Genomic DNA, 14,294 nt, shown 5'->3' on the forward strand with positions numbered 1-14,294 from the left:
ATCTTTCTTCTATCATTGACAGTCCCTCTAGGTTGTGGGCTGCTTGCCTGTGTTCCTGAGAAGCATCTACGGTACCAGTCTATAGAGTGTGTTTTCTTTAGTGAATTACCGGTATGTTTACCGGTAATAAACTTGCACTGTTTTATGTATATGTTTGATTACATACAGCCTTGTGACAGTTTTCCTGCATGTCATAAGCATTTGAATATAAATTAAAATGTTAAAATCAAATCTGATATTGTTTTACCTTTTATTTGGTGTGTGGAAGGTGTGCGGAAGAGGGGGTAGTCTTATACGGCGAGTATATAACAAACTCTGTATTTTGAGTGGAAATGTTAGGGGGTCGTCTTATACGCCCAGTCGTCTTATACACCGGCAAATACGGTACATAAAAGGGTACAGTCTTTTTTTTCAATAGTTTTATTCATTTCAAATGGTCCGGATCCGGCCCACGGGCCGTAGTTTTCCCACGGCTGGCTTAGGGCCTTGGAGTTGGCTCCACCTAACAGTGTAAGTAAGTTACTAGCTTCTTTGAGCACCACAGGCTTGGGCTTTCAGTTCTAAACGACGAAGTAGGACCTGGAGGCCGAGGTACTGGACAATAGACGGCCCACACCTCAGCCCACGTCCGGAAGTTCTGCCCGTCACTTGGCGGGCTCGATACGGATGTCAGGGTGGCGTGGTGTTTGTAAACTGAACAGAGGTAAACAGTGTCCCTGCCCTGGGCCTGCTCAGGAAAGGCATTCATTCAGACAGAAGCCTGTCATCTGTTATTTGTGAAGCGCTTTAACATTTTCCAGTGAACTAGAGAGATAGCTGACTCCGGTTCAGCGGGGGTGGGGAACCTTTCTCTGCCAAGGGCCATATGCATATTTATAACATCATTCTCGGGCCATACAAAATTACCATAGCCTGCTATATTTGGTCACACATTTAATTAACGTACCCCTAATGCCTGGGCAGGGCCAGACCGAGTGATTTTCTGGGCCTTTTATGTCCTACAGGCCAAACGTCCCCCACCCCTGCTATGCAGAATGATTGGCTGTAAAACCAGACTGAGATCTGCATTGGGTCGCTCATGTCCACAGAACTCACCCCCCCTTTTTTTAGAACAATTTTTGCAACAGTCTTCCCAGAAAGTGTTTCGGGTTTGACCTTTTGATTGTTTCTCTGTGGTTAATTTTTTGTGCATGGGGAGTTCAGTGTGAGTTTGACAACATGAGGGAGTTACTAAGGGAAAAGGCTTATTATCAGAAAGGCCCAAATCACTTCTCTTTGTAAGCTGAAAGTAGTTTTTACACTGTTTGCCAGAAAACAAATAATCTGAGGCGCAAGGCAGTTTAATGCTTGTATTACTTTGATGCATGTAAATTTCTACATAGTCAACTGCGGCTCCACTGAAAAGGCCATCTGAGTGTCTGGGAACATAAGAGTTCAGTTTTGTGTCAGTGGATTAAGCCCAGTGAGATGTGGGCACATTCCCTTCCTTTAACAACACTTGTAAGTGAAGAACAGTGGAAGATGAGATGAATACTGAGATGGAAGAAGGTGTCAAACTCAGGGAAGAGAGACATGTTGTAGACAGGGTTTGGCAGAGGGCAGAGAGCAGCCACGGGATGGGTTGACTTTGGACGGTGCAGAAGTGGGGAGTTGAGGGTAGTTGCTTGGGTGACAGTGAAGACAAGCCAGTGGTTCCCTAGAAATCAAAGCTGTTTCCAAGCCTCCTTGTCTGGAGACCTGAAAGCTCATAATCCCAAGCCATTAGGGTGAAAAAAATCCACTTAAATTAGCCAACTAGACTACTGGTATTAGGAGCAGAGGGAGGCCAGTGAGTGTTTGTCTTGTGTAATGAGTTGGTGCTTGCACACTTGTTCTTGTTCTCCTCTTTCCCAGTTACATATGTTTGTTTTTCATAAATTTTCACTCCAACAGACTTTATTGCTAGGGAGTTGAGGTGAGGAAATGGAAAGGGGAAAAAACAAAAAGCTTACTAAATGAAAGCTTTCTTCAGTAATTCATCTGTGTTGTCATTTATATTGACTACCATGTGGAAGGCACTGTGTTTGGGACCCCTCCTGTTGAGCTGACCACTGTCTTATAGAAAGACTGTCCAAAGGAGAGAATTACTTTCTGCTGCAGGAACCGGGTAAGATTTCAGAGAACAAAGTGTTTAAGCCATGCCTTGAAAGATACATAACATGGAAACACACAGAGATTGGGAAGATGGCTCTAGGTTGAGCCAATGGCATGTGCATAGTTAGCCACAAGGAGCCAAGCTGTGTGGACGAAACCCTCTAGCTGAACTGTGGTAGAGAGTGTCAGGCAGATAGTGAGAAAGTGAGAAATTCGCAAAGGTTTTGGCGAGATTGTGAAAGAATGAATGTTTTGGCCAAAGCGTTCTGTGAACTCGGAAATTCTGCCAGGGTATTTTTCCTATATGTAATCCAGTTGAAAATTCTGGCAATTTTTTATTGTTATGTTAAAATACAATGTCTACTGCGTCTCAACTGATAGAGGAATAACACCAGTGGGACACAGCTGGGTCGAACTCTAATGTCCATGTGTTTTCTAATCCTCCAATGACAGGACAGGAAGCCCAGGATGAGGACAGTAGCGATTCAGAAGCCGATGAGCAGAGCATCAGCCAGGATCCCAAGGATGCGCCCAGCCAGCCCCCCAGCACCAGCCATAGGCCCCGGGCCGCCTCCTGCCGAGCCACGGCCGCCTGGTGCACCGACAGTGGCTCCGACGACTCCAGGCGCTGGTCTGACCAGCTCAGCCTAGATGAGAAAGATGGCTTCATATTTGTGAACTATTCAGAGGGCCAGACCCGAGCCCACTTGCAGGGTCCCCTTAACCATCCTCACCCTCACCCCACTCTCATGGAAGTTCGGAATTACAGCAGATTGAAGCCCGGTAATTTGGAGTCGGGGGTCTGTGTCGGGCTCTTTGTGGGGGGTCTGCGTTTTGATGGAGGGGGCAGTGGCTCTGGCTGCATCTGAGCCCTGTGCCTATGACCTGGGCCACCCACAGAGGCCTCTGAAATGTCTTCTTCTGGAAAGTGGATATAAGAGATTATATCCCACAATGGTGTTGCAGTATGTTTGGCATTTTTAAAACAAAAGTACCTCAAAACAAAAACCTCATTCATTCACAAATCATGAAAGTTTTTGAAAATAGGCAAATTATTGATTACAGATAAATAAAATGTATTCACAGGTAACTTTGCCTTGACTGAGATAGAGGCACGGTCCTCAGTTGGAGAAGTTGTTATCTTCTTGCATGGAAGATTTCCCCTTCTCTGTATTCGTCTTTGCAAACGAGGCTTTCTCCAACCTGGCCCAGGGTCATTGTTAAGCTAGATTGCTCTACCTTCACCGAGGCAGCAGCTGCTGAGCGCCGGAAAAGCTGCTGTAACTGTACGTTGTAGCACCCTAATTTTTAGGAGCACCATGTTAGGGCACGCCTAGCACACATTGGCCTCCCTCACTTCTGTATGTCATGTCTCCCGCTGCAGGGTACCGGTGGGAACGGCAGCTGGTGTTCAGGAGTAAGCTGACTATGCACACGGCCTTTGATCGGAAGGACAATGCGCACCCCGCAGAGATCACCGCCCTGGGCATCTCCAAGTGAGTGTCAGGCCCTTTCCAGCTGCTCATCCGGCTGAGTCCGCTGCTGAGCCGGGGCCCACGGTCTTCAGGGAAAACAGATTTCAGTTCATACTATGGCTCAAAAAGACAAATCAGAAGTTTGTAGATTTGAATGCTGAATTAAACAAACAAAAAAGAGCTTTGCCTTCTCTGTACTTCCAAGATACAGCAAGGTTTGATCCAAAGAGAATTGCGATGGAAGTGTAAATTCAGACCCAGTTCTATTTTTGTCTCTTCCTACACACGACCCTCACCCCAGCACACACCCCCACCACCACACTACCCCCTGAAAACTAGAGAGCTGCAGAGTAACAAAGACCTTCAGCCACGTGGCTGTGCTGGCGCCATCCCTGAGGGGGCTCTGTGCTGTGTCTCCTGCAGGGATCACAGTAGGATCCTCGTGGGTGACAGTCGAGGCCGAGTGTTCAGCTGGTCTGTGAGTGACCAGCCAGGCCGTTCTGCTGCTGACCACTGGGTGAAGGATGAAGGAGGGGACAGCTGCTCGGGCTGCTCGGTGCGGTTTTCTCTCACGGAAAGACGGCACCATTGCAGGAACTGCGGCCAGCTCTTCTGCCAAAAGTAAGATGAGATGCACACTTTTGGAGTTCCTGGGGGTTAAGTTCTCAGGATGTCAGTTAGCCCAGTGTGTAGGTTCTGATCTGCTCCTGGGCCTACCGTGTGCTGTCAGTCTAACCCTGTCTTCACTTTCCCTCTGTTCTTCATTGTTACAATTGTGAAATATTTCTGTCATACCGGGCCACCCAGGACTCAGAATGGGAAGTTGCTAATATTTCATTGTATTTCTGTGTAAAACATTATAGATTCATTTTAAGTCCTCTTTTCACCCTCACCAATTGCACTCTCTTCTCCATGTTGTCTTCAAAACAGTACTGTATTATGCTTTGTGCATTTGCAGTTTTACTTAAAATATAGCATACCTTCTGTAGCTTGCTATAGAGATGCTTTCACAGACAACACAAGTTGTATAATTGTTTTTGAACCAGTTATTGGGGCGTTTGTAGGTGTTGGCTTATCAGAAGCAGTGTGGTCGTTTGGTTGTACTGACCAAATGCTCACTGGACTGCTGTCCCTGTGTCATCTCAGGCGAGTTACCCTGAGTTCCAGTGGCTTCATCTTTAAAATGTGGATGGTTATCCCTTTTTCACAGAGGTGTTAAGAGAATTAAATGAAATCATTATATGAGGTTTATAAAGTGCCATGTGCAGATTCTGGCTATGTAGATGTTCAACAGAAGGTATTTATAATTATTGATTTATTTTCAGCTTAATTTCTTAAGCTTTCCTTTGGGGAAGTCTGATTTAAGATGAGGTGCCCGAATGTTGCTGCAGCCATTCCTTATGGGACTTCCCAGGAGGCTGGCACAGGGTTCTGGCCTGTGGCTCTGTGCTCTGAGAAGCCCGCTCTATAAAACCCAGTAACCTAGTGGTTTCCAATAGTGAACACCCCTGCATGTCCACTGGCACACATCTGTTCTTTGCAGTTTAATTTTCAAAATATTGTTTAAATGTAAGTAATTATTTAAAGTATCTATTGCTATCAAGTGTTGGATGGAGCCCTTATTTGAAAAACCGACCAAACAGTGATTGATGATGACAGAGCAGGCGCAGAAGGCAGAGCTGTCCCAGAGGTGTGGCCTGCCCTGAAGTCCATGCCCTTCAGTTGCTGAGAGAGCTTGTCAGCACTCCTGAGGTTCTTCTCAGAGCCCAGTACCAGTGCTTTAAACCCCTTCTGTTGGTAGCCCATTTATTCCCTGGACATTTTACTGGTAGATTAATAGAGGAAATAGAATTCTGTATTTTAATCGTGTGAGAAGCCAAGCTTAAAATGATTAAATGCCATGTCCAAGGTCATGCTTTATTCCAGGAATAGGAATATTTTTAAAAGAATTTGAACATTTCTTAAGTATAATCTACTTCAGGGAATTCTATCAAAATAAATAGAAAATGAAAACATGTGGACCAAACAAAAAAGCCAAACTATTTGTTTAAAAAACAAGTAAGGCGTGGATCAAACCAAGTGTTTAAATGCCCAAAGGAACTTGATAGTGACCAAAGTGCCTTTTATTGATTTTATAGAGAGGAAGGGAGGGAGGAAGAAACATCAATTGGCTGCCTCCTGCATGCCCCCTACTGGGGATCAAGCTCACAACCTTGGCATGTGCCCTGACTGGGAGTTGAACCAGTGACCTTTTGGTGCACGGGATGATGCTCAACCAACTGAGCCACACCAGGCAGGGCCAAAGTGTCTTTTAAAATGGGTAGTAAGTCTCTGCCGAGAGAAAAAGTCAAGCTCCAGGTAAAGATACTGGCATGCTTCTGAGTTCACAGGGCATGGGAAGCGGCCCTGCCCAGGAAGAGTGGCCACACAGCTGCCCAGACCCCTTGGCTTCATCCGGTAGGAGAATCTTAACTTTTTATAATTCTCCTCAGTCAGATAGCCCACCTTGATTTAATATTTCTTTTCTTCATAGACTGAAACAAATAATACAGCATTTCTTTTGGTCCCTTGCCAAGCCCATGACACAAACCAATACAGTCTTTGGCATTCACCTGGCATTATGTGGTCTTTGGCATTATGCTGCAAGATTTCCTTCTGATTTTCAAATGAGTGTTTCTCAGCCCAGTGATCAAACATGGAGCAGACCTATAACTACTGGATTTTGCCTTTCTTTCAGGTGCAGTCGGTTTCAATCAGAAATCAAACGCTTGAAAATCTCATCGCCAGTGCGAGTTTGTCAGAACTGTTATTACAACTTACAGCATGAGAGGGGTTCAGAAGACGGGCCCCGGAATTGTTGAAGATTCACAGGCTTGACTGGAGACCACGGCTGTAGACCCTCCCCACTCCCTGTCCCACTCGGAAAGGCATCACACAGTCTCCGTTTACACATCACTGGACACCACGCGTGGGGTATTGAATTCAAAGGGATCATTGGATAAACGGGTGAAGAATACAGTAACGGGACAGACACTGTTCAGGTGACCAGCACAAGAAGAATAGGAGGTGGTTCCTAGGAGCAACATTGTCCATATCCGCTTCCCCTGTAAACATCCCTGTCTCCAAGGGGAAATCCTCAGTCACTGTTCTGTTTTGTTTTTTTGTATGTCATTTTTATAGAGCTGCTCATCCTTATTTGGAAAAACCAACAACAAAACAAGGCTTTTAGAAAATGGTTGTAAATCTGACTTCTTTGCAAGTAACTGTGTATATTGTAAATAGGTATAAAGGCCTTTTTTCTAAATAAGGACTTCACTGCCTGTAATATGAGATTTCAAACTAAACCACTAACTCAATGAACTTCTTATGGTTTGTCTGACATCTCTCACCAATTAATTATAAATTTTTTTTTTAATCCTCAAAGGCATTATCTGTGGTCTCCCCCACCCCTTTCAAATCCATCCTGTGCCCAATGTTTTGTTGTTGTTTTTTTCAAGTTGGCCCACAGTATCGTCACTTAAAATAGGCTGGTAACCAAAATAGTGTGGGCCTTCCTTAGGAACCAGTGTGGGAGAAAAGGAGTCCAGCCCTAAGATACCCTGGAAATATTGGAGCATCTTGCACCGGGCTCACACCATCTCAGTGTTGGTCTGATGTCTCAAGGCCCCGGTAAGCTGCTGTTTGGACTGCCATTTGGTCATAGCAAACCTTCTTAGCATTGCACAAAGGTGATCAGGGGATCGGTGTGATGCGGGAAACAGCCCTGCCTCAACTAATGGCAATATAATTGCATGTAACCCAAATTAACTTCTCTTGCATAGGACATAGTAAGTATGTGTCTTTGGTGACACTAAAAGTTCTACTATAGCTTATTTTCAAAAAAGGGTAAAAAAAAAAAAGGTGTACAGAATTAACATATAAATCTGTTGTAAAACTGGATCATGTCAGAACTGCTTATAATTAACCTTTACCATTTAATGCCATCTACCTGAAAACAGTGAGATTTATACTGTATCAATGTCTATTTTTTGGTTTTTTGCTATGAATATAATTACAGTATTTTAATATTTAGTTATTTAATTTGTTCTACTAGTTGGTAACAGAACACACAGATCCAGGGAGACTAAAGCTGGTAGGGGCTAAGAGATAAGCTTAGTTTACAGAGAAATGGCTTTGGTGGTGGGATTTTTTAAAATGTGTGTTATGTACATAAATATGTATATATATAAAACAAATGAAACAATTAATCTAGATTTTAACATTTTCAGATATTTAGTGATAATATTATGAGCAATTCTAAAAGCCCAGTGATTTGAAAAATGTAGAATCCTTTATGGCCCAAGGAAGGAAGGACAGGCCTTCACACCCCATGGAGGCACCGTACACAGGACAGTGGCTTTGGCTTTCCTAAGTCTTCATCTTCAGGCCCTGGTGACAGGCACACTTATGCACTAAAATGCACATATATGCACATGCGTTCAAAAATAGGCATTGGTACAACAGCAATCTTGTACCGAATGGGCTGAAACCAGCTTAAGAACAAATTTGTTCTTCCTGATAACTAGGTCTCCAAGAGAAAATATAAAGGCTGCTTTAGTGCCTTATGCTTACTAAATTTAAACCTTTATTTACCCAGGTTTGAGCCTACAGTCTATTTATGATTACATATCAGAATTGATTAAAACACTTCCATTTCTAAAAGTTCCAATATACTTGTTAATAAAAAGGATTATTGGCATTAATACTTTAACTTGAAGAAGAGTTGTGTTCTGTTTTCCTTTCTGTGTCTTATCCTCCCCACCCCCATCTTACTTTAGTTCTAACGAATAATACTGGATGTTCGACACTTGCAGGAATCATGCGATCGCATAACTGTGGGCTCTGCCTCTGCCCAGCCCCGTAGAAGAGTTGTAGCAGTGTTATTCTACACTTTTTCAAAGACGTGTCCTCCTTATGTACATGAACCATGTTTACCCCAAACCCAATGGCAGAGGTGTTCTTTAAAGACTTGAATATATGAATGTGTGTATGTAGTTACTTAAAGGTTATGCCTCTTTGTAATATGAAGTTATATGGGATGAACACTTTTAAACTTTCCAACACAACTAATTTCCTTGACCAGAAGATGGAAACCAAAACTCTTGTGATAGTATTTCCTCTGGCAGCTGGTGCTGTGGGCAACTGTTCTGTTCAGTGGGGTTTGGTGTGCGTGTTTGTGTCCAATGCAGGAATTGCAGATCACTCACATATACACGTACACTCACGTGCATAAACTCGTTTCCCTGAACGTCTCCCTGTGTTCCATGTAAATTTGTTTGCCAACCTGTATTCCCAGCCTGCACATCCACACCCTGTGGTCTGAGAGCCCCTCACAGGCTCCTGCTTGACCTCCATCGTTCCTTTGTTCATCCACCCGCCCATCTAGCCATTTATTCGTCCATGTGTTCTAACGTGTGTGGTGTGCTACTGTAATGTCAAGCTTTGGAAGAGAATAGCTGCCCATAGCGGCCATCCGTCTGGGTAATAGCAAAACACTCTAGATAAGTTATTTTGCACTTTCTTATGTATAAAGTTGGTAGAAACTTATTTTTGCTTTGTATCATTTAAATACATTTTGTTTTGGTAAATGAACTGTGTATAAAATATTTATGCCGTTACAACTGTTTTTAGAAAGTATTTTTCATTTCAGCAAGTTTGGTTACTTGTTGCATGACTATTAACACGGCTGACTTTTTGTGTCAGTGCAATGTATATTTTTTTTGTCCTGTTATTAACTTGTAAGCCCTAGAAATGGCCAATTATTTGTACAGCAACAGAAGTAAATTGAAGATACTGGCTAAGACTGGATTGATTGTGGACTTTTGTACTATATTGCAGAATTCAATACCTGTTTGGTGGTTATGTAAAAGGCCTGAAGAATTACTACTAGTGTGCAATGTGTGATAACTGAATGTTCATTGTATATCTGTCTCTGATGCAAAAAGGTAGAGTAACACAATTACAATACATGATTAAATTCAATAGTCCAGGTACCTTTTTATTTTTCATTTTAAATAAATACCTACTATTCACCATCCATGAAAAAAAATAATAATAAGAAGTTGTTTTTAAGCCAGTTCTTCAGGGAAGGAAAAAGAAAGCAGAACTGAGATCTAATAATCCCCAAACTTTGTAAAAACTGAGGTCTAATAATTCCCTAAACTTTGTGAAGTTTTTTAATAGTTGTGACTATATCTTTCAAAAGCACCTGCTTAAGGTCTCAGCTTGCAGAAGTTTGGCTATTGAGTTTGGCTCAAGTGCTAGTTTGATCCATCTAAATTCCAGCCTTCCTGCATTCTGAGCTTCCCGGTTGTGTGTGGACAGCCGCAGGGAGAGGAAAGTGACTCCTAGGAGGCACGGCCCTCCCACTTGAGGGGACCTATGCCCCAAGACCGCATTGCATGGTTGTGGGGAAAGTAAGCAACAGTGAGTATCTATCTCCTGCCCCTTCCAAAGTCACATGAGGACTATTCCGGTGTCCTGTCCCTCTTCTGCAAGCACACACCCACCCACCGTCGTCGGTCCTTTCATTACAGACCTCGATCTGAGAGGTTGGAACTCACAGATCTGTTCTTAACTGTTGCTAGCGTATTTGGTTGTAAACTGCATCCCCAGTACTTCAGTGACTTTCCTTTTCCGCTTTCTAAAGGTATTAATAAAATCCCGGTTCCTTTTCAGCTTGACAGAGTCCCAAATTTGAGGGTATTGTGCTTATTACAGATTCCGCCTCAGTCCAATTCCACTTCACAGGCAGAAGGTATAGGAATGTCAAATCTTCTAAGACAACAGCTGTTTCTTCAAAAATAAAAAGTCAGTAGTAAGAGAAAGCCAAGGGCAGTTCCCATTCCTTTGATGTAACACTGCCCATCCTTCTAATGGCCTCAAAAAGAGTTGCAGTCAAGGATGGGAACTGCAATCAGTTTAAAAGACCGACATGCAAATGATCTCCAATAAGTCCATTTCCTGCCATTTGCTTAACTGCAATAAAATTTCCTCTTCATGCCTCATTTGGACCCATTTTGGAGCTTTGGAGAGGAAGCAGTCCAATGGAATTTGTCTAGCATTACATCAGCTGTTTTCACTTTATCAACATTTTCCGCACCCACTGTAACTCTTATTGTCCCTTTGGACTTTTGTAGATATGGCACCAAGCCAAGCTGCCACACGGAGATGGCGTGATGTGGGGAGAGCCTCAGAATAGAAATGAAGAGCGAGGCTGCTGCTGTCGCCTGCCAGGAACTCCTGAGGCTCCCTGTAAGCACCCTGGGCGCCCGGTTTCCTGTGTCAGAGCTGCCTGTGAGGATGGGCAGGGGGCTAAGATAGCGATTCTTATGTTGTGGCAGCAATTCTTCAAATGGCCCAGGAGAACTATCGATCAGCACTCTGAGGAATCAGGAAAGAAAACCTGTATTACGCAGTGCTACTAGTCCAGGGGATTCTGATCCAAAGCCTGAACTGCCAATGTGGGGAGGTTTTGATACATATTTCTTCTTGTGGCAGGCTGGGTGGGCTTTGTAGCTCTGCCCAAGTCGGTTAGAATGGGGCTTGTAAGACTACTGTTTAGATACTGAACTAGGCTATAAGCCCACCTATTTTCAAGTCTTCATCATCTTCCCCAAGGGGGTTGTAATAGTGGTTTGGAGTAGCAGGGGCAAGAAGTTCTCCCGGAACCAGTCTGGGGGCTCTGGAGATACTTGTATAAAGACAGAATAAAACTGTTAGAAACATGAAAACTGATTATCCAGAAATACCAAAGTCAGGTCAGCCAGCCAGATCCACCATCTTCTTGAAGATGATCCGCAGGGCGTGGTTCAGGTCAGAGGTCGCCTTCCACTCTGGATGCTGATTGTACAGCTGGTGGGCTGCTCCCACCCGGGAATGGTGGATCCAGGTGTTCAGTCCTGCAACTTTGAGAACTGAGAAGGTGGTTAGTATGACTGGGTAAGGTCCCTTCCAGGTTGACTTAAGGGGTTCCTTTTTCCAATCTTTTTCCCAAACCTGGTCCCCAGGCTTGTGAGGGTGCACAGCTGTTACTAGAGAGATGGGCAATCGATCAGTAAGTAACCCATATGTGGACTTCAAGGATAGTTTTCCCAAGACCTTGTAGCTGTTTCTGAATTTCTAAGTTCTCTGCCTCCCCCAAATCTCCCTTTGGCCAAATTAAGGGAGGGGGTCTGCAATATAGAACTTCAAATGGAGAGAACCCAACCCTGGCCCTCAGGGCACAGCACACCCGCAGGAACACAAGTGGTAAGATACCTGTCCAGGGTTAGTTCATCTCCTGGCATAGCTTAGCCATAGCCTGCTTAAGATCCAGTTCATGCGTTCTACTTTCCCTGAACTCTGGGGCCTGTAGGCTACATGTAAGTTCCACTTAATCCCTAAGGCCTTAGCTACCTGCTATACTACTTCAGCTACAAACACTGGGCCATTATCCGTCCCTATGGTTAATGGCATTCCAAACTGCGGAATTATGTCCCTCAGTAACGCCTTGGTGACTTCTCTCGCCTTCTCCATGTGGGTAAGATATGCCTCAACCCAGCCTGAAAAGGTGCAGAATAACTAATAGATATTTATTTCCTCTACTAGGCCCTAATTCTGTAAAGTCTACTTCTACATCTTCAAAGGGAGCCTGCCCACAGCACTGAATTCCTATGGGTCCTAGAGGACCCTACCTTGCATGCTCTGTGCACAGAGGAGGCATCGCTGAGAGACTGAGGCACATAAGGAGGGGAGATGGGCAATTAGATAGTATCAGCTTAACAAGGCTTCTAGAGCTGTCTTCCCTAAATGGGTAAGTTCTATGAGCTAACTGTTCTGGAACATAAACCCTATGATCTGGGAGTATCCACCAACATTCCTTCATCCTCTTATCCCCTTCCTACTAGGCCCATTCTTGAGGGGTATATTTTGGAAGTTCAGGTAATTCAGGAGCCAGCATGTTCTGCAATGGTGCTGCCTGTTCCTTAGCAGCTAGCTTTGCCTTTATGGTCATGAGGGCTTTTTCCTGCTTAGGACCCCAGTAAATGGGTGCCTTTTCCTCTCCTTTTAAGGCTTCATAGAGGGGCTTAGCATGAACCACTTGGTGGCGGCTTAGCTGACATCAGAGGGGGCGGCAGAATGGTCTGCAGGTGTGGTCCCCAGTAGCTCTGATAATGATGACCTCCCATCCTGAGAGCGGAGCTATTTTCTAAGTCACTACTTAGTGCCGTGTCCCTGTATCAACCATAACGTTCACAGTCTGGCCCCCGATTTTCATTTTGACCATGGGCTCACGGGGGCCCAGTTGGAAAGAGCACAGCCTGTCCTAGTCAGAGCCAGCTGCCACTAATCCAATGAGGTCTGCCTCAGGCGGCTCTGGCCAATAGTGGCTGGATGTTTGGATGGCCTTGCCTGCCCTTTCTGGCAGCTCAGACATTCATTCTTCCGATGTCCTAATCCTTTACAATAGGCACGCTGGTCCCATTTAAGATCTGTCCTTGCTTTTCCTGACTTGGCTTCTTGCTGTTTCCCTTTCCTTCCTGCCTGAGGGTTCTGGTAGTTAGCTTCTATGACCTATGACAGCCGCAGCAATCAGGGTTGATTTCTTTTTTAGTTTCTTCTCAGCCTCCTTTTTAGCCACATTATCCTGATTAATGAAAACCTTGTTTGCTTCTCCTTGTAGCTCGGTTGCATCTTTCCCGCAAATCCTTCAAGCTTCTGTAGCTTTCTCCTTATGTCTGGCTGAGCCTGACTAATGAAGGCTGCATTGACCATAGTTTGATACTCTGGGGCCTCGGGATCAAAGGGAGTGTAAACTCGATATGCTTCACAGAGTCTCTCACAAAAGGCTGCCGGACTTTGATCAGACTTCTGGAAAACCTCAGAGGTCTTAGCCATATTAGTGTGTTTCTTGCCCCTGGAGGAAGGCCAGTCAATATCTCTCTAGCCTGGCTTTCCTGTACTCCGAGTTCAGGTCCCATCAGGGTTTCTCATCTGGGGGAGAACTTCCCTGGCCCATCTGTCTGTGTCCAATATCCCTGCTGGTGCCTGGGTCTGGAACCATTTCTGAGCTTCTGCTATTATTCTCATGTGCTCCTCGGTGTTGAAAAGCATGAGAAGGAGTTGCTTGCAATCAACCCAGGTGGGCATATGGGTCTGAAAAATTGACTTGAGTAGGTCAACCATGGCCTGAAGTTTTTCAGAATAAGCAAGAGTGTGATGCTTCCAATTTAAGAGATCAGTTGTAGTGAAAGGCTGGTAGTAAAAGACCAATCCCCCCCCTCCACCGTACGGTCCCGTCTTCTCCAACTACATGGGGCCCCACACTTCTTGAAGAGGCATCTGGAAAGCCAGGGGTGGCCTGGGTCCCTGATCAGCTGAGCACAAATATCATCCAACTGGCTCTGGAGAGTCTGGTTGTGGGGAGAGGAAAGGAAGTGGTGTATTGCCGGAAGCCGGTCCATCCTTGCTGCTTGACACAGTCGCTGCAGGAAAGAAACATCTGCACAGCATATGTTTCAAGGGACCTGGCGTATATAGCATACTGTTCTTAATATGTTTGCTCCCCTTAGCGCTGTGTGTTTTAACCAAGGTCACCTCTCCAAGAAAGGTTGTTTCCCCAGGTAGGGATTTTTCCCTGAAGTCAGGGAGGGGATGAAACTAAGT

The 14,294-nt window shown here is 44.6% G+C and overlaps 1 protein-coding gene across 4 annotated transcripts in view; it reads left to right on the forward strand.

Moving 5' to 3' along the window:
* WDFY3 (WD repeat and FYVE domain containing 3) overlaps positions 1–9,680 on the forward strand; it is a 182,869-nt gene extending 173,189 nt beyond the window's left edge. For 3 of the 4 annotated variants that reach the window (XM_006768667.2, XM_006768668.2, XM_015567158.1), the window contains 4 exons: positions 2,587–2,916; positions 3,518–3,629; positions 4,032–4,229; positions 6,346–9,640. In XM_006768667.2, coding sequence (XP_006768730.1) covers positions 2,587–2,916; positions 3,518–3,629; positions 4,032–4,229; positions 6,346–6,469 — 764 coding nt within the window. In that variant the 3' untranslated portion in view covers positions 6,470–9,640. Of the gene's footprint in view, positions 1–2,586; positions 2,917–3,517; positions 3,630–4,031; positions 4,230–6,345 lie in introns of all 4 variants that reach the window. The other variant, XM_006768666.2, reaches the window with a different exon arrangement.
* Positions 9,681–14,294: the final 4,614 nt, after the last annotated feature.

The sequence above is a fragment of the Myotis davidii genome, unplaced genomic scaffold (assembly GCF_000327345.1).
Source record: "Myotis davidii unplaced genomic scaffold, ASM32734v1 scaffold420, whole genome shotgun sequence".
Taxonomy (NCBI): Eukaryota; Metazoa; Chordata; class Mammalia; order Chiroptera; family Vespertilionidae; genus Myotis; species Myotis davidii.